General features: G+C 40.0%; 1 protein-coding gene across 1 annotated transcript; it reads left to right on the forward strand.

Moving 5' to 3' along the window:
* The first annotated feature begins 1,469 nt into the window (after positions 1-1,469).
* npdc1b (neural proliferation, differentiation and control, 1b) lies at positions 1,470-21,890 on the forward strand. Its single transcript, XM_034595840.1, has 9 exons — positions 1,470-1,794; positions 9,053-9,220; positions 12,978-13,067; positions 13,159-13,383; positions 17,611-17,677; positions 18,386-18,467; positions 19,478-19,557; positions 19,662-19,761; positions 21,311-21,890. The coding sequence occupies exons 1-9, from the start codon at positions 1,725-1,727 to the stop codon at positions 21,377-21,379; spliced, it is 951 nt and encodes a 316-aa protein (XP_034451731.1). The 5' UTR covers positions 1,470-1,724; the 3' UTR covers positions 21,380-21,890.
* The last annotated feature ends 1,824 nt before the right edge of the window (positions 21,891-23,714 follow it).

Here is a 23,714-nt window from a genome sequence, read left to right on the forward strand (position 1 = left end):
TTTGTTTGACTGCTCAACTACAGGTTAGGGTATAATCTTGCAGTTGTCTTTCAGCTGCTCTCATGACGATATTCAACATATTTGATTATTGTTTTCTTTTACTTAGTATGTCCTTCCTGGTACAACCTGGGTTCAGGGGAACAGGAAATCAAACTACTATCCCAGGGAACAGCAGCCAACCCGCTCTACCACCTGAACCATGATAAAGGATTAGGTGCAAAGGGGCCTTTGTACCCAGAATGTTGATAATAACAACAGTTGGTGTAGTTATTTCTGCTGGGTGTGCAGAATGATGTGTGTGCGGATTAATGTGACATAAATGTGCTATGGAAACCTGAAGCATCCAGTGCACATACAATGAATATGGAGAAGGAACAGAGATTTTAATGTGAAGCACTCATGGAGCTAGTGAATCTAAAAGTGAAGATATAGTGACATCTATAGGTGAAGTTGCATACTGCAGCCAACCAAATTCCCCTCACCTCACCCTCTCTTTTCAGGGGAAATCTATGGTGGCCTTCAGGAAACAGGAAAATCTGGTGCAGCTTGGTTGAATTTAAGGGCACTGTTGGGTCTTGGTGGAGGTACGTGCTCTACTGAGGAACATTCTACTTTATTATCATTTCTGTTCTCCTCAGATCAGTATTTCTCACTGCTGTGGCTATTTGAGGAATTTCTTACTGCTTAGGGCATAATATTGTAAGAGAATCGCAATGCCTGATGTACAAATTGATCAGCAACTATTTCATATTTTAAATTATTAAAATATGTATAGTAAGTGTCTACAGTACACACAGAACTATTTTTTTTAGTTTATTTTCTCAGAATCATTTGTTTTTGACTTGTGTTGTCATAATATGAAAAGAATACGCAGCAAATACAAACAATAATTATTTTAAACTAATAGGCAGATGCATGAATAAGGCAATTTGTGTTTAGTGTCAGATTATCAGTTTGAGTGGAGAATTCTGCTCTCTGCTCACATCTACTCATAGTGATTTACAATCTGAGAGAAAATAACAATATTCTCATTTCTATAGATGTGTGTGTGTGTGTGTGTGTGTGTGTGTGTGTGTGTGTGTTTGTGTGTGTGAGAGAGCTTAACACCCTTGCAGTACTTTCTATTAAAATCTGTCACCACAATTAACATGAACACATTTTAAAGTCAGTAATAGGTTTTTATAGGTTTATTCAATGAAAAAAAAAGAAACACAAGAAAAAGAATAAAAGAAAAAGAAAAAAAATGAATTCAATATTGATAAGTGAGTAACATTGAAATAATGGAGAAGTGAACAAATGAAATAATGACATTAATTCATTAGTTAACTAATAAAGAACAAATAAATGAAAAAGTTAGAGCGGTGTAACTGTTGAACTGCTAAGTTTACACCAGGGTGTAACAGAGTGATGCACAGCTGCACCTGAAGGCAGCACGAAGGCAGCGCAGCAGCGTGCTGACGTCACAGACGGACTCGCCTCCACCGCAGGAGAAACGTGAATCAGAGGATCAGTCAGTGATGGTCTGTGCTGCAGGTCTGTGCTGAGGAGCGGACTCTTCTTCTTCCTCTCTACTCGGCTGCTCTTCTCTCTGACTTACTCGGATCTCCTCGGTCTTCTCCACCCTGAGCCCAGAGTGATGGGGGAATGATCATCACCGGCCACCCTCCTCTTCCTCCTGCTCCTCCGGTCGCTCTCCCCTGACAGTCGTCGGAGCTGTGCCCAGGATGTGGGCCCCGCTGCTCGGCCAGGCTGCGGTGTTTGCGGCCCTTGTGGCGCTGAGCTCCTGCTTGACAGGTACAGATGTGCTGCTGCTGTCACTCCCACACGGTGGGACGTGGCTGCCGGGGGTCGGGGGGGGGGGGGGCTCTGGGATGTGCTCAGCTCCCACTCCTCACTGAGAAACCCTCATGTTGCTGTTCTGCTGCCATAGTGTGTCACTGGGGGTTGTCTCTTCACTCAGCTGAGTGGGTGCATCCTGGCCTTTTCATGCCTGACTGTATTTCTGGGTCTCTCTTGTGTTTAGTTTAGTAATTTCACAACGTTTTGCGATGATAAATCGGATGTAGCTAAACTAGTTATAGGCAACAGACGTGAAACAATTACGCACTCAATTGAGTAGTTACTCAGCGGACAATTAATCAGCAGCTAAAATTGATAATTGATTCGTTGTTTTAATTATTCAAGCAAAACCAGTGAAATTAGGTCTCGAGTTGTGAGGGTTTGCTACTTTGGGTTTTGAAGTTTTGGTCACAACAAGCTAATTTAAAGACATCATCTTAGGCTGCAGGATATATAACGAGCATTAAATGTAGAGCAGAAAAAAATAGATCTATTTATTATATTATATTTGAACTCAGGATAGAGGCTTTTAATATATGTCTCATTTAATCCATGTACTTTTACTGTGAATAAGTGAGATGAGGAGAGATGGTTCCCCAGTTTCAAACTGAGCGCTGAAAATATTAGTCAAAGATAGATTTAGATGATCATTGAGTACTTCTCTGAACTTTATTTTCCTCTGGTTTCATCTTCTCAAACCTCTTACATCATTGTAAAATGGACATGTTTAGTTTTTGAGTTGTTGATTGTGGAGATAAATATTTGAAGCCTGTACTTTTTGCTTTGGGAAACCCTGATCGGCATTTCAGTAGATTCATTGGTCAAGTACATTACTGTTGAAGTTACTGGTCGTAGGTGACGCTCAGAGAATACACTTATTGTTAATTTACAGATCAGTATGTGGCTGTGAGTATAAAGTCATTTTTAACTGGTCAATTATTTCCAATTGATGAATTATTTTATAAATTGTCAGAAAATACTACAAATACATCAAATACAATTTCTATTGGGACATAATGTTGTATCTTCAAGCTTCTTGTTGATGTTTGCTGAACAACTAATCAGAAAATTGTTCTCTCTAGTTATTTGTTTAGTTATGTGTCGCCTGTTGAAAGGGACAATATATTTTTGTAATTTGTTTTTTATGTTCCAAAGTTAACTAAGATTATCAACAGAATGGGATGAGGTAACAGTTTTGAAATTATTTAAAATACATAAAAGTGTATGTGTTGCAGTGATACAGTATGTACTAAAGTTAGAATGCTAAACAGCTAGTCCTGGCCCAGCTTGTCTGGTAATACTACTTAGCACCTCAAGAGGCGTTAAAGAGACATAACTCTCAGTCCACCATGAGAGATTAAGAAGTAATAATGGGTTGCAGCCGTCCTCTCTGCGACATTTGTCCACTGTTTCTTCAAACCCAGTCCTGCGACACGCATGCAGCATGTACTCATGCCTAGCCTGAATGACAGTCACAGAGAGAAGGTCGGTAAAAACCTTATGGAGTTTTTGATAGTCCCCTAATCCACCAAGATTTGTCCTGGAGTGCTCGATCCCCAGTCTGACTACAGCACAGGGGAGAGGAGGGTTGAAGAGGGACAAAGAGAGCCTTTCCTTTTCTTATGAGAGGATTGGACACCCTCCTGGACAGTAATATATTGTCCCCTCTTTGTTTGCAGCATGAATTCAACATTTGGACAATTCTTACACTTTGCCCCTTTACTATTATAAGACATAGTATTGAAAGTTGATAATGTGATGATGAGTTGTGTTATATTTGCATTCAGCCCTCTTGCCAGCCTTTCTTTATTGAAAATTGTGGTATGTGTTCAGAGATGAAAATGCACAGCAGTAACTCTGCAGTACAGGTTAGTATGATGCTCTGTGTATAGCCAATAAGTCCTCATAGGAACATTCAGTATAATGATACAGGATAGAAATATGAAAACACAGAGTGTTAAGGTCTGTTGTTGTGACATCCAGCTTTTAAATGTGAAACTGTAGTGTCTGTGTGTTTAGTGCAGTCACGACCTGTCACTCACACACTTGGTGCCACGGTGGCTCTGGGCTTTTCCACCCTGTGACGTGTGTTGCTTCGTGTGGCTGCGAGGCATTATGACAGATCATGTTGGGCAGTGAGGTGGTAAATGGATGATTCAGTGCAGTTCAGATGTGCTCAGGGTGTGTCACTGGATACTATACGCTGGTGGTGTGATAGTCCCACTTATCATAGCAGAGGTGTTGGCTGTGGTCTGGCTGTCTTCAGAAACACGTTCCTGTTGTCAGAGCTCAAGAACTCCAGACCTGGATGACCGTTTAAGGTCACACACTTGACTGTGAGATCCACACAAACCCCTTCTGTAATTTGAGTCTGCATGTAAACAGCAGTGCTTAAACTCTGATGCTGCCGTTGTGTCTCTACAACAAAGAAAAGTGAGTATACTACCAAAAATGGCATTTAGATCATTGTCTGACACAACTACCCGACAACAATGAGAGGTACATTCTTTAGTACTGGAAACACATCCTGAAATACTCAATAGCACAATCCATAGGCCTACTTATGTTAAGTAGTCATACCAGAAACTTCACATGGCATCTCCACATCAGGCACACTGCAGACAACAGACAACAGACGGCCGCGAGATGTAGACGATCAGCGACACAGCCGTCATGTTCTGCACATGTGTGGCCCGGCCCAGTATTTCGGGTTCAGACTAGCAAGAACGTTTGATCTTTTAGTGGACCAAATCTCTGCATGTGGATCAGCAGTGTCAGAGTCAAAATCTGTGAGAACACACTCACTCACACACAAACACTGCCGGACATTTCCATTTCAGGTGCTTATGATGTAAGCTGGCCTCTGCTCTGCTCTAACCCTAACCCTCTGTCATTTTTAATCTCAGGACAGCAGAGATATGGAAGAAGCTTTAGATGACATTTGCATTCTCCACACAGGTCAGTTTGTCTGGAGCATCGCAAAAAGACAGGCTTTGAATTCGGCGATGTAGTGTTCAAACAGTCGACAGGTTAGGTAGACAGCAGGGCATTGTAACAGTGATGATTCATTAAATTACACTTCATCAGTGGCCTGTTATTTAAAATGATGAAGACTGACTCAGACATGGCCCTGTAATGATCATTGATCACCTGACAGACGGTTTCTATTTCTTCATCTGAATTAACTCGTAGTCTATTTTAAGGCCTCAGATGGATGGAGCTGCTAAATTTCATAGGACGTGAATCAGGAATAGAAAATGGGCGTATTTGAATTATTTTTTCTCTCATTGACTCATCCAGATCCAGTGTAAGGGAGAGATGATGTTTTGAGACGATGCAGACCCGTGGGAAAGGTAGAGTCTTCTCACAGAAAGAACAGATCTGAAAAACAGTTATCATTATACACTGGTCTGAATTAAAGAACTGGATGTAATTTATTTGAGTGACTTTTTTCAGATAAAGAGACACTAGGGGAAGCAATCGAGCCTTACAGAGCTTCGTAGACGTAGAGAAGGTTGGTCTTGGATAGCAAGTGCTCTCATGTCATGTGAATGACAGGCACACAGTGAGGGCCAAGGCCCAGCAGTGTCTTTATGAAAAAAGATGTAACTTCTTACTGCATATTTGCTTGTTAAATTTACTTCTTTCTGTTTTCTCTATTTCCCTTTTCTGCCTCCCTCTATATTCCTCTTGCCTTGGCTAACTGTCGCCATGTGTCCCCTCTTCCTGTATCCATCAGCCACCACCTATATGCATCTGTAAAACCCTATCCAAAGCCTGTAAAGACACGCAATTCAGTGCAATCAGTATAAATCCTGTACCTGAGGTGAAGTCAAAGAGGAAAAAGAGAATGGACGTGTCTCATTTCTTTGACCAAACACAAGAAAAGAGGTTGCTAGGAAACTGTGACTTAAGACGTTATCACAATGATACGGGGATAATGTCACCGGTGAACATCAGTGCTAGTGATTGAATAGCCCAGATAAAGCTACTCTAGTCGGTTTTATTTGAATGTGGAGGTATTCAAAGCAGTGCAGCTGAAGGAGTTATGAATTCAGTTTTCACAGTCACTACTCCTCTTGGGTGCAACAGGTGCACCTCGCACTGTCTAATGGAGTAAAATGACAACAACATGTCAGTGATTATTTTATCAACACACCTTATTTTCACCTAGATCATACGAGTGTTTTCTCACGGTGGGAACAGCTTTAATGTTCAGTTCAGGTTGGTGCTGACACAGCTGCTGTATCATATTCTTCCATTGTCCTCCCTGAGGTGATTTCTTAAGCCTTCGGACAAATCCAAATGTTGAAGCTTGTTTTTGGGGTTTGATTTGGATTTGTTTCTGGTGATGCTGAGAGAAACAGTGGAGCATAGAGTCTCAGTGCATTCTGCTCTCCATCATCCAGTTGCAAAGCTTTGCATAGATTAGCTGCTGCTGTCGTAGCCTCCAAGGTCAGGCCATTGTCTGGATGTGTGAGATGTATAAAGCTGCTCCACCTGTGGCATTAATTAAAGTGCAGCGAGGAACATTTCAAAAACACGTTAGCGTTAGAAAAGTAGTAAGTCATAGAAAGGTTTATTTTATTGTGCAAAAATGTAGGGTTCTAGAAAACATGTTCTAAAATAGTGTAAAATAATGGGGAGCTTTGCACTCTGCAAATGTTGTTTGGGTATCGTATTATGCTGCAGAGGAAGTGTGAGTCTTAGTCTTCCTCGAGTTTACAGAAATTTGCACTTCACCCATTTCTACAATTGCAGTTATCATCGACAGTGTGAATTATTAATTTAATAGCCATCTTTTACATTTCCACCATGCATTTGTCATCGTTGCCTTTTTCTACTCAGTACACCAGCCTGAGACAAACCATCCATCCTTGACTTGCATTCGTCGGTGACTCACCCCTCGATGATGTCACACCTCCTCAGTTGCCATGGAAGTCGTCATGGCAACCATTGTCTCGGTTGCATTAGCAGAGACGGGAGCGATTGTGTCGAGGAAGCTGAAGGGGTTAATATTGATAGTTGGCTCTAATTATTTTCCTCTGTGGTATCGAGAGCACTGCCACTGGCTCTGCTGCTTTATTCTGCTCTTTGTGCTGCTGTTGTGCTCAGATGGTCTTCTCTTAGAAGGATGGATGCAGTATCACACCTAAACCACAAGTGCAATAGACACTCCCAGTGGGGAAGCATGTGCAGCAATGCTCTGACTTATCAGTAAGAGTATTGTGGGGGTGTTATAAGGATAAAAGCAATTAAGCCCATTTTAACCCCTTCACGCTTTACAACTGATGTATTCTCTTTAGAGAAGCTTTGATTAACTCACTACATGAAAGTATCACTGTGATGCAACAAGGATCAGGAGATAACGGATGCTCACCGAGCACTTTATTATGAACCTAATGATCAGCACCCTGCAGATACAGGTCAGGAGCCTCAGTCTATGTTCTCATCCAATATCAGAATGATGAAGACATTTAATTTGACTGTGACTGTGGCATAATTGTTGTTGCCAAATGGTTTTAGTATTTCTGAAACTGTTGATTTACTCAGAATGGTAATGGTAGAAATAGAATATCAGAAATATATAATAAAAACAGTTTATGGTTTTAGAGGGAGATAAAAGGAAGAACCAAGTTAGTTGCTGAGCTTTACAGGTGTAAGTAGGTGTTTTTTTCAGTCCAGCTTTGTGCCCCAGCCTCCAGGCCACATCCAAACTTCTACCTTTTTATTTGAAAACAGCATTTTCAAACTGAAATAATCTCCCCTGAATATCACATGACTTCTCACATACACAGGGCATGTGCATGCCGGTGTACACAGGAATTGCTCGAATATTAGCTCCATTCCTATGCATGTGAACAGTTGTCTCATTGTAAAATACAGAATTTATTTACACATCAGCTGATAACAATGACAACAGGGTCAACAACGCTTGTAACTGATTATTTATGTTGCGTTCTACACTGGTAGCCGAGGCTAATGCCAGTTATTTTCTAAGGTGGATGTCCTAACTCCATCCCTATACTGTACTGTAAAAGGAACAAAAACCAAAAACTATTGCCATAAAGGAATTTGCAGAAGTTGCATTTTGGATATCCATAATGAGTCTTTTCTACATTTTTGTTCATTCTGTTGTCTTATCTCTGTATTCACCTGCTACCCCATTGACCCTCCAGGAATATCCACCCACACATCGTCCCATATCACACCAGCTGAGCAGCAGTGGCCGGGCTGCTGCCACAGCACAACATTATCACAGCAGCAGCCCAGCCCAGGTCAGGTTGCCCGCTCTCATCTGCTCTCAAGTTACAGGGAATTTACTCAGCTGGCATTTTCCTTGAAAGGTCTTGTAACAAAGTTTGTCTGTCATCTCTGACCTTGACATAATGCAGCTTTGCTCAGTTTTGAGTAGTCTGCTTTAATAAGAGTACGGCTTCCAGTGTTGAACGCAGCAAGCATCATTAATTGCTTATTTAGAGATGAAGCTAGTTGTTCCAGAAGATAAAACAGTTCTTATGAAAGCAACACAGATTAGACACATAAACTCTGCTATATAAAATTATATTTTTAAAAAGATGAAAATGAATAACATCAAAATGACCAATCAAATCTTGATGTTGAGTTTTTTTTTCTCTGCCTTAGCTTGGCAGTAATCGCCTTGTAGAAAACACTGAGGGCTTATCCATGCAAAAGAAACGTTGACACAGAAAGTTGAAGGTTAACATTTTATTGCTCTAACCCAACATACAAAGATTCATTATGTAAAAAATGAAACCCACCAGATGTTAAAGACCATGATCTTTACATCTATCCATGGTGTACAGAATGATGAGCATCTGGTGAACAGGTATTGTCATAAACAAACACATGAAGATGTCACACAGTGTGTGTGTGTGTGTGTGTGTGTGTGTGTGTGTGTGTGTGTGTGTGTGTGTGTGTGTGTGTGTGTGTGTGTGTGTGTGTGTGTGTGTGTGTGTGTGTGTGTGTGTGTGTGTGTGTGTGTGTGTGTGTAATTGAAATGAATAGTTGCATTGCAGTTGATACTGTACTCGTGCAGCTCATTACTAGAAAATTCAATCAATTTGTGTGTTTTAAAATACAATATGAAGATTTTGGGTTGTTATGAAAATGGAAAAATCTGATAATAAAGAGATCAGAGGTGAGTTTTTCATAAAGGCTGTGTCGAATCATTCTGTCTCTTTGTCAACAGGGTCTCACCTGTGCCCCCGGAGTTTAGACTGTGCCCGAGCAGGACGACACTTCTGCCCGCCCAGCAGCTCACACTGCGGCCCCTGCCTGCGCCCTCTGGTAGAGAACTCCCATGGCAGATGCGTGTTGAAGAGGAGACACGCTCCTCACTCTGCTCACTTCAGTAAAGGTAGGTGGGATGTCCTCACTACGGTTCGATAGCACCTCGTCAATTGTTCCAACATTACAAAGCAACATATATGTTGTTTAAAAGTAACATTCCCATTTATGAAATAGGGTGAAGACCAATGCATTCACATTTAGGGACTTTGACTTTGACACTCAGTTTTTGTAAAAGTAGTGAATAATTTTATCCTCAGGAGCTTGAAAATGTGTATTTATGTGAATACAGAACACAAATGGAACAATAACCCTATGAACCGTCGGCACAGTGCCTCTAAATATAAGCTGTGATTACATTATGTCACGTATTTGACCATAGTGTGACGTGTGACTCCCAGCGGAGACACCATTACTATTTTCCATCCACCATTTATCTTGGTCAGCAGTGTGTGTCCTAGATCATTTCCAAAGCTAATGGTCTGAGTGACTCTCTGCTCTGCCAGCACTGTTCAGAAGTGACAGTGAACCAGTGACGGTCTGGGGCAGAGCGGCTTTTTTACAAGACACAGGGATCCTTTCTGGAAAACTTCTGGCATTATAGAGGAAAAGAAATTCACTATGGTTAACTGAGATAAAGATGAAAACATCACATTTGTTGCAGTCAGCAGATCCCTATTTGATGCTGTATGATTGATTGGATCTCTCTGTAGCCACCCTGACGATGACGAGGGAGGAAGATAAGAGTTTTCAGGAGGTTACATTCAAAATAATTCACCAAGAACGGACTGAAACTACTGAAAGTATTTACAAAAAACAAAAGATACAAATTGTTGGTCATGAATAAAGTACCATGTAATTGTTAAACAAGTTGTTACAATTCTTCATTTAATTTCAAGATCACAAGGAGCTGATAGTGAACGGAAACGCCTCTGTGTCCCTCTGACGAGGATTTCACCTGGAGTAAAATGCACTGTTTCTTCTGCTGAAGAGATCAAATATGTGTTCTTACACAGAGTAAGGGCAAGTTTGTGCTCTGTCAGATCCATTCATCGGGCATGCTGTCCAACCTAATCTAAAGTGTTTCTCTGCCTCACTCAAAGGTGGGGTGAAAAGCCAGCCGTCATCGAGGAGGGAGATATATCCTTCATACTGTTTCACACAGTTAACATCATGAAAAGAGCCACACATAGTGAATTTACCTCCTTAACCACTGCTGCATCAATCATGGATTAAAATCTAGGATTTATTCTTTTAGAAAGTTATAGAAATGTCACCACAGAGGCCCTTATACCATGTTAGAAGGGTGTAGGTTAGGGGTTTTCTGAAGCTATCCCACCACCCAACAATCACTTCAGACCGTTTAGAGCAGGTTTGACAGAGGCGCTGCTTAAGGAAAGAGGTGTTCCTGTCCTCCACCATTGTTTGGAACTGATCAACAAAACTAAACTATCTGCATTGAACATGTTGTTTTTGTATTTTAGGTGAACTGAACCTTAACTAAGTATATAACAACAAGGGAGATCTAAAAATAATAACATGTTTCTTATCCATTATAACATTCAAAGCATAAGGTTGTCTTTAGTCCAATCCTGTCTGTGGGGTGCTTTCAATATCTTTCTCTTCTCAGCCCCTCATCCTCTCACTCTCCTCCCTTTGCCGCAGTGAGGCTTTTCATTCATGATTCTGAGGAAGACCCACTCCACCACCCACATACGTCTCTTTCCTCATCTGTGTCCCTCCTCCATTCTCTCTTCTTTCCCTGTGTTTATTGCCATCCACCCACACGTTGAGCAGCTGTGCATGACAGTAGATCGCAGTCATCCACACAGTAATGCACTGACACGCACACACACACAGAGAGAGAGAGAGAGAGAGAGAGAGAGAGAGAGAGAGAGAGAGAGAGAGAGAGAGAGAGAGAGAGAGAGAGAGAGAGAGAGAGAGAGAGAGAGAGAGAGAGAGAGAGAGAGAGAGAGAGAGAGAGAGAGAGAGAGAGAGAGAGGCACCACGTCTATTTTCCCACCCACAACAAATAGTAAACTCTGATGCATTTGATAAGTTTACACCCCCATCGAGCCTCCGCACACACACATTCATCCTCTCACACGATAGACCCCAGGCAGTGCGATGATGCACAGCATCCCAGGAAGTGGTTCCCTCATTAAAACAATCATTGCTGCAGGGTTTGTCTTTTGTTATGTTTTTTCGGCTTTCGCCACATGGGGCAGTGTTGTCTTTCTTCTTTTTAAATTAACTGACTGACCATCAACAGTTTTTCTTTCAATCTGAATGGTCAATCATGAAGTTTCACCAAGTTATCATTCCATCAACATTTCACTAACATACCTTAGTGTGATAAGCACTATCTAAGATGTCAGAAATCACCAAACAAATGACAGGATTGATTTTTAGTTTGACCGTGTCCTATCCACTCGGTGTAGGAGGGATGGGATTTATGATTTATGCTGCAGCCAGCCACCAGGGGGTGATGTCATCCATCTTAACCTGATCTTAACATACAGTCATTGGGTAGAAAAGTCACACTAACTTTCATCCGCAGTACCGTTTAGTTTTTTGTGAAGAAAGAATATTTTGAAAGACAGTATGATGCATTTTAACTATTGAAAAATCCATTTGCTATGTGTGTCTTCACTGTCTTGTTTTCCCTTATAGCAGCCTGGGGTCATTCAAATGAGGACATAAGATCTTATTAATGACTTGGGCTTAAACGACAGTGAGACTTGAGTACCTCAAGATTTTGCTTGACTATCAGCAAAAAAGGTTTGAACTGGTGAAGTGGTGCAGTAAAAAAACATTGCTCCTCCTTCCGGCAGGCCCTGCATTGCCACACGGCTCGAATATGTAATTATTGGATCTTAGCATGGAAAGGACTAAGACTCAGTTATGTAAAACACTATTTACAGTTTTGATAGTAAAGTCTGCCTGTCATTTTTATGGTGTGGATGCACAGAACTGAAACACCTGGATAATGACTTGCAGTTTATTTATAAAGACTCAATTTTATTTTGAGGCTAAAAAAATGAATGACCTAAAAACTGCTCTGGTTCACCTGCTGGTCAATTTTACTGCAGCTCATGTGCTCTGTGGAACGTAATCAAATCTGAGAAAATAACTGCAATGATATCCTAGGCTTGGTTATCTCAGCACCTGCTGCTTGATGCTCCCATTCTTTTTTAAAACCTGTGTCTCCTCCATCTTTATGGAAGTGCATGACTAAATCACTGGTGTGCTTATTATTTAAGTTATCTAGTTGTTATTTTTCCTCAGAAACTTAAGGACTAGATTTTGGTCAACATAGTGCTTTGTGCGTTCTGTGTCTGATGAGTCCCACTAGATTACCCCTTCAAATATTTGTCATCTGGTGGGTTGTATAGAACCATAGTATACGCTGCCCCACTATGAAGCAAGCTCACCATACCCCGGATATCTTATCGGGCTTAACTTAACCTGACAACCGCCATCCTGATAACCTGTGCTACGAAGCTCACTATTAGCTTCCTCAGTTAACTCTGGGTTTACTTATCCAGCCCCGATTGTGTTCATGTGACCGAGGCAGAGTTGTTAATTATAGGCAACAGCATCAAAACCATGAAAGAAACTGATATCTGCCAATTACAGCAACTTACAAAAGTGACATTCAACAAAGTGAAACACAAATGATGATCACAACATGAGGTTAATAAATGATACGACCTGTGCACCATTGCTCTCCAATTATTTATAATTATTATTTTTAAATATAATTGGTGACATCAGACTGTATTTCAATCAAGGCAGTGATGGATTTTGGTGTTCTGTTCCTCCAGGTAAAACCAACACATACCCTGAGCTGGATGAAGAGATCGACTTCCTGTCTGCCGTCATCAGTGAACAGAGAACTGAGTCTCGGCTGCCAGGTAGTGGAATGTTTACTGATTGGCCCATGTTTGTATATTTACCACTACACTGCTGGTGAAATGCCTCAAAACCTCTCTTTCTTTATCCCAGCTTCACCCTCCCAGTATGCCTCTAATCCCAAAGCCAAGCAGCTCAGTGAGCTCAGCTACGACCAGAGACCACTCATCACAGAGCCGCCTGCGAGCCAGAGTGTCCAGGTCACCACACTGGCTCCATCCACCACCACCACCACCACCAACACCACAAACACCACTCCCACTTTGCTCAGAGACCCCATCATCCTCTCCTACCCGTCCAATGACCATGTCTTCATTAGTAAGTCTTTTCTGTTGTTCCTCTTGAGTTTAGAAAATAATTGACTGTTGTTGTAATTGTAAGATTTATTTTGATTACTGTATTTATATGTAACGCATTTATTAAAATCACAAAAATTTTAAAAACAAAAGATACAATACAATTTTAAGTAATTATTGAAGGGATATAAGCACTTACAAGAAACAGATGTAGCAAATCTAATTGTTGATTATTCCCAAAATATGCGGGTTGGTTTCCAGAAGCTTGACAGCCTCTGGGAACAACCAGAAGGCCTTATCATCAAATACATTTACATGTATATAAAAGATTGATACAGAAATAAATAGGTAACCAATGTAGAAAAGCCAGAATTTGTTATATGGTCATGTTATCTTGAACCAGTGATAATCCTAGCAGTTACAACCAATTAAAGGCAATTTAGCAAAGCCTGGGTAATACCCATCCAAAGGGCATTACAGAAATTTTGTTGTGCAAAAATAAAAGCATTAAATGACCCAGTTTAATTTCTCAAAAATATAATCTTTTAAATTAATTGCAGGACTAAAGAACCTTCTGTACTTGGATGATCCTTAAATACATCCCTTAGATTTCATGCAACGAGCCTAATATCATTTGATATTGCCCCCAGATTTCAGTCAATCTGACTTTATAAACTTGTTGTGACAAACAGAGGGTTTCTGTTTTATCATCACTAAGTGTAATAAGTCCAATAGTTTAACTCACATAGGCTGTCAGTAAGTTGAGTTAGACTGCTGGGATAACTATCAGAAGATAAAGCTGGTGTCATCAGCATAACAATTATACTTTACATTATGTTTACTGATGATCTGACCTAAGGGCAGCATAAAAATGGAGAAAAATAACATACCAAGAATTGACCCTTGAGGAACCCCATGACTGAATTGGGAAACTAAGGAGTGGGAGTTTCCAAAACAAAGACAGTTCTATTTCACAAACAGCACTGTACTATATTAAGGCAGATCCTTGTAGGCCAACCAAGGTTTTTAGACGCTTTAACAAGCTCAATAAATTATTGAATGATAGAGCAAATGTCTTTATGGCCGCAAAAATTTGAACCAATTTCTACTCTAACAAATTAGAGCAAACGACAAACGATTCTTGGATGCATCGCGATATTATATTCTTATTATGAAATGGACAGTTCAAAAACACGACAATTGGGCTCCAAACGGGAACTATTCGGAAGAAAAGACCATATCAATATCGGTGAAGTGGCCGCCGACAGTAAACCGAGCGCAAGTGCTAGTAGCGAGTAGAGAGTTACAAAAATAAAGAGGGCACATTTTATCAAGTTCAAGCCCCATTTGATGTCTATTTGTGCACTTGTATGGTGCGCCGCATTCCCCTGCTACAAACAACACAAGACTTAATGTGATGCGCAATGTCAGTGACGCACGGTGTTAAAGTAAGCGGAACGATCCGGAGTCATCATCCGACATCATCGATTAATAACTAAATACAAGTGATTATCAGTTTGTGTGAGGAGAAACAGAGAGAAACACACAGATTATGATGCAACACAGTGTTATAACTTCATTGTTTATCCAGGAACATTCAACGGGTTTTTATAAAGATCAGTTCTACGTGCAATGATTACAAAAGGAACAGGGTCACTTGTTGACCAGCGGAGTAATGTGCCTCAGTGCAGTGGCGCTGCTAAGGGGGGCCAGGCGGGGCTACCTTGATACAGTCAATGCTGTAATCAGAGTTTGTCCTTTTAAAGCTTAAAGTCTAAACCAGGGGTGGCAAACATACGGCCCGCGGGCCGGATTCGGCCCGCCAGGGGGTCCAGCTCGGCCCGCCGGATGACTTTGCTAAGTGTGAAAATTACAGAAAGACATAAATTGCATTTCTATAAAAGTAGCTGCTATTCCTAATCAGTCCACAGGGGGTCGCACTGTATCAGTAAGAGCATGCCATAGACTGTAAAACAAGTAAAGAGTAAGAGTAGCGATTTACACTGAGAACCAGAACTAAACAGCAGTGATCAGCATGTCTCTTAAGAATATGGAGGTTTATGGAGTACAAATGTTTTGTAATTTTTTTAATCGATCCAGTAATTGCTTCAAAAACAGCGTAAATGCAATGTCTGCTCCGGAGGCAGAAGCGCTCATTGCCACAGGCAGCAGCGCTCGCTGCTCGCTTTGTGACGCGTTTGACGTCAAACGCGTCACAAAGCGAGGGACTCTGCAGAGGAGAGCCCAGGCAGATACAACAGTGGGCTGATGTCTGAGTTTTTGGTCTTTATGTTTCTAGTTTATTGTTGAAAGCCCTTAAAATAGGGTTTATCATCCAAAAACCTTCACCAATGATTTAAATATAGAGAAATATTGTCGTTATGTATGCGTTATTATGCTATGATTTTACTGGTCTGGCCCACTTGAGATCAAAGTGGGCAGTATGTGGCCCCTTAACTAAAATGAGTTTGACACCCCTGGTCTAAACTGAATAAATGTCAAATCAGTGTGGAGACCACTGACTACGGTCATAGACTTACTGTTGTAGTCTGATTTATGAATTGAAAACCTTATTTTGTAAATTACAGCACAATTTTAACAACAGTTACAGTCTGTAGTACCTTTCTTAATAAAAACGGAGTTCACATTCACCGCTTTTATTAATTGATGAAAAAGCAGGAATGTGCAGTAATATAGAAAATTGTGGATGTGGTACATTGGAATGCATCGTTGTGAATCGAATCGTTGACTGCTGAATCAAAATCGAATCGTGAGGCTAGTGAAGATGAACACCTAATATTCATAGTGTAGGTTGTTGCTTCTTTTTGTAGAAGAGGTTTTGCTCATTTTGTTGTATCTATTTACCTGTTCCTGAGCAGGGGACTACAACTGTAAATAAAGATAGTAGCTAATTTTGGTTCAAGGGATCTTTGCTTTGTTTAAGATGATGAATTTTCACCATTTTTTCTCCATTTCCAAATTATCTCAAGTATCTTTACCTTCTGTTTTATTCTCTCAGTCTAAATGTTTGCTGGGACAACACCATATCTACAAAAAATTTGTCCTCAGACTTTTGTATACGAACAGAAAAAGTCCTCAGTTGGTTTGACGTCGTTGTTATGTCAGAAGCACAAAACAAACTGTTGCGTTTCTGAATCGGAAAGCACCAAGAATAATTTCATTAGTGTATCCACTGTAGGCGGGAAAAGATAGCCCTGATAAACAGAATAACACTGTTCTGTTTCACCGTGTATCCTCTCAGGCTTTTTCTGTTCAGGAACCATATCAATGACGCCTGAAAGTTAGACTTAAAGGGATAGTTCACCCCAAAAAAATTCCCTTATTATCTACTCACCACTATGCCGATAGAGGGGTGGGTGAAGTGTTTGAGTCCACAAAACACTTCTGGAGTCTCAGGGGTAAACAGTGTTAGAGCCAAATCCAATACAATTGAAAACACGGTGTAAATTAACTCGTTTCGAGTCGAATTTTAACGTCGGGGCCTGCAGGCACTTGGATGACCCCACATGAGCAGTATAGAGGCATGTTATGTTTTTCTGTTGTCATATTAAATCTGAGGAATCGATCACCGTTGACTTCAACTGTATTGGATTCTGCTCGAACAAAGTTTACCCCTGAAACTCCTGAGTAGATAATGAGGAAATTTTCATTTCTGGGTGAACTATCCCTTAAGCCTTTACCTGTGATAGTTGCTTGGTAATTTGTATTGCTCCAGTCCATTCATCAGTGTGAAAACCCAGAGGATTTGGAAGGAAGTTTTTTTAATTATGACTTTAGGTTTCTGTGCTAGCACCAAACCATCTGCTCTTTCAAGTTTTGTGAGTGCCGGGGGCTATGTCATCTCCTGATGACTCGTTTTGGAACAACACCAATATGGATGCGAAGTTCTGAAGTGATTAGATCAGTTTAGTAAATCACCTTCTTTGTCAGACCAAATATTGGCACTGAATGCTCTGAAATCTCGGGACTGACCTCAAATTTACTATGCGGTTACAAAGAACAGGACTTGTATATTTCTGTTAATTAGTTCTGCTACACTCCATTAGTGTTATCAATGTTGTTTTCACTGTTAGTGCTGCAGGGTCATACCCAACACAGTTATTTTCATCAGCTCTACCCTCTGCTTCGCACACATCTCCAGAGCAGTCCAGGATCATGTCTTCCTTTGGCACCTACAGGCCTGCGCACCGTTTCCTGCCTCTGACTGTCTGTATGTATTTCTTTTCAGTCATGAGTAGCGTGTTCATCGTGGCAGGGTCACTGGCTTTGATAATGGCAGGGGCCTGTTGGGTCAGGTAAGATATTTAATCCTCTCTCTCTACACTACTATACTAATGACTCCAGATGTTTACCTTTCAGGATTTGATACAATAGCCTGCAAGTGTTTTTCTCAATCAAACAATTTAATTGATTTAGTAAATGTCAGAAAAAAGACTTGTCATTTCTCAGAGTCCGAGGAGATGTCTTCAAGTTGCACATTTTGCGTGACCAGCAGTCTATTCCATTACCTATCACAGATGGACAAGAAAACTAATAAATATTCACATATCACACAAAATTTACAGTAAACTATTGCTTAAAACAACAGAGGGATTAATCAGATCTCAAAATTAAAATCTAGTCAATCAACTAATGAATTACACTGTTGTTGTAGCTTTACTGTTATTTATTCTCCAACAACATATATTGGTTACAATCTAGTTCTTTAGCTTATAATGCCCTTATTCAAGGTGGTGCTCCTCTAATTTCGTATTTTACATCTATCATATGTAAAGCTTGTGATAGATGGACTTACAAAGAAGAGTATCCTTGCTCCTTTTCTCCTGCTCCTCTTTTATATAACCCTTGACATAATGATAAGGTTAATGTAATATAAAGGACAGTCCGAATTTAGCGTCCACCAGTAGCAAGTACATGTAGACTCTGCAGTGTTGTACTGCAGCTTGTATACCTCTTGAATTTTGATGAATCTGTCAGCATCTGATGTTCTTTTTTTCTTTCAGATTGCAGAAAGGTCTGCAGCTAACTCAGAAGATGGACTCTCCTGTACATCGACTGATCAGAGCCCAAGCTTTTGATAATTTGGTGAGCATGACATCACTGCTGCACACACAAGTTCACAGACTTGAAGGCAGAAACCTGGTTGTAGCTTCCCAACCAGATCATGTACATTAAATGTAATGTAAAGTCAATGTAATATTCATCTTTAATATCAGCATTCAGGAACTAACTTTCAAATAATCAAACACTAATCAAAATTTTCCATTAACAGTAGGTCAAACGTTACTTGCGCCTTGTTCAAACCTGGTATTGGTATAATTTATGTTAATAACATTCAGTGTGGGGCGGCATACAGCTCACCTGGTGGAGCTGCCGCCCCATCGAGGCTATGCCTCACCCGTAGTGTCTCTGGTTTGATTCCGACCCACATTCCAAGGTGATTTGGGACGCATGTGACATCCTCTGACTCAGTTAATATTTAATAAAAAATGTTTACCTTTCTCAGTGTTTCACGTACACTTATTTGTGGCCACTACTACAATATAAACACAGATCACCTCATGCAGATTTTATATATTGTTGATATTTCAAATGAGTACAATCTTTTAGGTTGCAGGTTTCATTTTATTCAAATTTGACACAGCAGGAAAAAAAGTAGAGCATATTTATTTTAGTTTTAGCTGTGACTGAACTGCATCAATCTAAAAGAGCTCATAATAAACAACACCGAAACATTTAATCAGAGAGAATGATTATTCATATCTTTTCGAAGAATAAGAAAGGCTTGAGGACATAATGCAAGAAATAACCAATTTATTTTAATTAAAGAATTGAAGAGCACAAGGAATAAAAGAGAGTGAATAGTAGAGATGGCTGGATGGAGTAGCTCTAGCCATTAATACAGTTGGCTAGTTGCATCAGTCTAGAAGCCTACATGGACAAACACACCTGTCCTTTCAAAAAGGTCACAAGTTGAACACATGCAGTAGGGACACATGCCACAGAGTGAATGTCAACAGGATGTGGATGGTGTGACAGGATGTGGATGTATACCACTGACTTTCTCATGCCTTCTTTGCCCCTTGTGTTTTCAGCCTGGGGACAAGAAGCTGGCCCACAGTGCCCAGATGTACCACTACCAGCACCAGAAGCAGCAAATGCTTTCCCTGGAGAAGTGAGTATTCCATCCAGACCAGACACACTCATCTCTCCTTGACTTGTGGCGTTTTCTCCCCATCTGTGCCATCCTCTGACTTAATATGTGTGTGACATAAACAGGAACAGGGATGAGCCAAAGGTTCCTGACTCAGGAGCATCAACAGATGAGGAGAACGAAGATGGGGATTTCACCGTATACGAGTGTCCTGGATTGGCACCTGTGAGTAAACTCTGTGTATTATCGTCAGGTCAGGATATTCATCCACGGTTGACAGCAGAAATCCCTCAACCAGAATGAAAGAATGAAATGATGGCAAATGACTGAATTCCATTACTTTTCAGTCCTGATATTTATTCAATAAAATGAGAAAGGCCACACGTCATTTAATATATTTTGAAAACTGTTCCTTGTAAAAACACATTGTTTACTTCAAAAAAGTAAAATCTGAAAAAATTGTCAAATATATTGTTAGCATTGTTAATATTGTTTATAAATGATTATTTTAATAAAAAGGAATGCTGACAGGACAGGGGCACTTCAGGGACCAATCAGATTTTAGCTGGGGCCAGTGCCCCCATGGCCCATCCCTGGTTCCACCCCTGCTATACACAACAGCAGGTGGCTGTGAAAACGCTCTGATAAACCCACTGAACCCAACCTGGACGACACCAAACGGTGCACAGAGTTAGCTAGGCAGCTAAAGAGCCAGATATTTATCTGTTGGTAGGTGGAGACCAAACCCCAGTAAATAGGAGGTGAATGTTGGGCACAACTCCAACTGAATACTAATGTTTTCACATTCTGCTGATTGGTAAATAGGAAACTTTTTGGAGAAGGTGATCAGTGTTTTCAGTTGTGTTTTCAGCTTGTTCAACTGCCACCAAAAATATGAATTAAATACAACTTTTTGTACTTTAGTAGTGCTTTAGTATGTAGACTTTTGCAATGTTTACATACTGCCCCCCTAGTGGGCATTTAGATCATGTATCGCAGCTTTAATTAAACTGAAGTATCATTAATGTTATTACTTATGCCTATGATTGAACTGCTGCCTAAAGGTAACATATATTCAATAACTGCCCATTTATTGATATTAACATGTTGATATTTTACGTATTGCCAGCTCCGTTACCAGCTCCAACAAAGACAGTCAGTTTCAACTCCAGCATTTAGAAAATACCATATTTAAAAGATGAAATTTAGAAGTTACAGATGCTGGATAACACATCACTGTCACTGCTATAGCGAAAAGCCAAGGAACTGCTTTTGGGATCAACTAGAGGCGTGACTTATTTTTGGCTCAACTCTGAATACAGTCAAATGTAGTTATGTAGTCAAGATGAAATAAAAGCATGGCTGACCTTCTCGAGATCAATCCTGGAAAGAAAAGGAAAATTCTAAAGTGTATTTGACTGAAGAAATCGTAACTGAACAACGTTTGTGATTTGATTTTCAAATGAAAGGTCACTGTGAAATGCAGGTTTGATATTTGCAGAAAAGGCTCTGAGATGTGTCTGAAAAATATGGATGGATTTATGTCGACCGAGGAGAATTATTTCAGATTTGTTTTCTTTTAGCTGGAGAAGGTATTGGGACTTCCAGCACTATTTCTGACAATAATGATAGAACAGGATCAAAATGGTGTTTTGATTTATTAAATATTATATTTTTGAGCCATAAAATGTCAAAGCTGAGCCTGATCACAATCATAACCCTTGGAGAGAATAACTGTGTTAACCAGAATCCTCTCCCCTCTTTCCTTCTTTAGACGGGGGAAATGGAAGTGAAGAACCCGCTGTTTGACGACTCCCCCCTTTACCTTCAGAAGTTCCACTAGGACACTGGACATTCAAATTCTGTCACACTCCGGATCCAGCACTTGTGTGTAAACATAATAACATTTACATACATAACACACACTCCACATACACTGCTGTACCCAGCCCAGTCCTTTTTAATGGACAGAATGGAGAGTGTAAGTACATGAAGGAGGAAGGGGAGTGAGGCATTCATGGACATTTAAAGGATGGTTTATTCGTTCGAGGCAGAACTGAATCTGGGACCAATGTCTCCCACTCTGTAGCCACATTCTTTCCTTTTTATGTGCTCACTCTTTTTTCCTAGTATTGTTTACAACCTTACAATCAGCCAGTATCAAAGAACTCCACATGATTTCTGTCAGGTAGCAGACACGCTGATTATCATAAAATAAACTACAGCAGAGTCCAGTGCACAGCCAGTTTTCTGATGCCGCTGAGCAGAAACTAAGAATTTCTGTCAGTCAATTTGGGTAGATTGTTATGAATATTTATGTTTATTAATCAGTAAATACTCTTTAATTTATTGAGCTCTTGCTGCAGGCTTTGGTTTTATTTAAGTATTTATAAAAATAAATGTGATTTTAATATTTCATGAACAAACATGCAGCACCGTGATCTGTATCACTATGTTATGTAGCCATTGTGTTCTCAGTCTAGTTGCTCTATGCATGAATTGATGATGCTGTGTATGAAACATGAGTCAATATGCATTTACAGTTTTACAAGTTTCTTGTGTAAACTTGCGAATGATATATAACAGATTTCAAAGGATTTTGAAACTTCTCTAACTAGAACTCTGAAACAGAGCGAGGCCATCCTGTATATATGGTATCTGACTAACATGGCTAGTCCCCACGGTTTTGTGATCTGTATATAGCTGCTAATATGTACAGAAAGAGATCTTACCTCTCACTCAGTCTGTTACTACACATGTTCCTCTAGATTACCGAGTGCTGTGTCAAATATTGAGCTGTTTGCTTCCTCCTCACTGACTGTTTGCAGGGCTTCTACACATGTGGGAAGTGTCAGAAAAGTTGTGATGTTCAGGTCTGGAAAACATATTATTCCCATTATACAGTTTTCAACTAACAGGAACCTAGGACGTTTCAATTCTACAAAGATTTTATCGGGCAAAACATGATAAAAAGGCGAAGTCTAACTTGACGATCAAGCAATTAGGCAAAAAGATTGAGTGTAAAACTATTAATTTGACAGGTCACATTGTCATAGAAATATGTTTGTTAAATGCATTTGAGAATATTTCAAAAAGAAGGTTCCCAGCATGGTGACACATTATTTAAAATGAATAAGACCCCATGAGCTAGAAAATAATGATGAGGGAGAATATCTTTCCTCAGAAATGGAGAGTATATGATAATTACAGTTACAGGACGAGCTGCCATTTTCCTAATAAAAGTCTTTGATAGGCGGAAGTTGCCAATTTGAAAATTAAACTTACAAAAAACACCCTCATCAACAGACATGGTAGCACTGGTCAGAAACCATGTGATGCACCAAACAGAAAATCCTCTTTGTGGCAATGGAAGTTATCACAAAAATTAATTTTCATTATAATTTAGCCACAATCAGAAAACAATTCATACATCCTCATACAAATTTAATTAGTAATTATGCTTTTTCAAACGTCAATCAAAATTCAGATTTTTACATATTACTTTGGTTACATATAAGAAAAAATGTTTGATTTAATGATATTCTTTAAACATTGGCATTTCTGGACTGAAATAATCGGGTGTGCAGATATAATGAATCAATCTCACTTTGATGATTTGAAGGCCTGTCATGACTGAATGAAAATAACTAAAATTTGATCACTGTATTTTTATAATGATTTAATCTGCAATGTCGCTCATATGTCAGATTGGATTGATGGATCCCTGATGGATATTCAGTTTTTTTATTTTGTTTCCTGGACCTGCTACCTTCACCTGTCCTAACCACTGCATGGGACTTGAGGTGCTGTATTTTGCAGCTGCTTATATTTGTCCGACTGTGTAGCTCATGGATTATATTACACCCCAGGATGATTCTTTAGCTCCAGTGACAGGAGTGTATACCTGTGGCCTCTCGCTGTCGTCTCTCAGGAAAGCCTCTCTCTGTGGCTCCCCTCTTCAGCCTGCTCCCACTTTTTCAGCCTCTCTGCTCTCCCACAGTGGAAGAGCCTGTTTAACTCTACATGACCTTAACATACACATACATGAGTGTCAATATGTAAAAAGACATATACACCTATACCATGAAGTATTAAGACTGGAGATCTTTATTCAAACCCACTGAGCTTGTAGAACAAAATGAAGGACAATTTATCAGTTGGATGGATAAGGAATTACC

This window comes from Hippoglossus hippoglossus, chromosome 9 (genome assembly GCF_009819705.1).
Source record: "Hippoglossus hippoglossus isolate fHipHip1 chromosome 9, fHipHip1.pri, whole genome shotgun sequence".
NCBI lineage: Eukaryota > Metazoa > Chordata > Actinopteri > Pleuronectiformes > Pleuronectidae > Hippoglossus > Hippoglossus hippoglossus.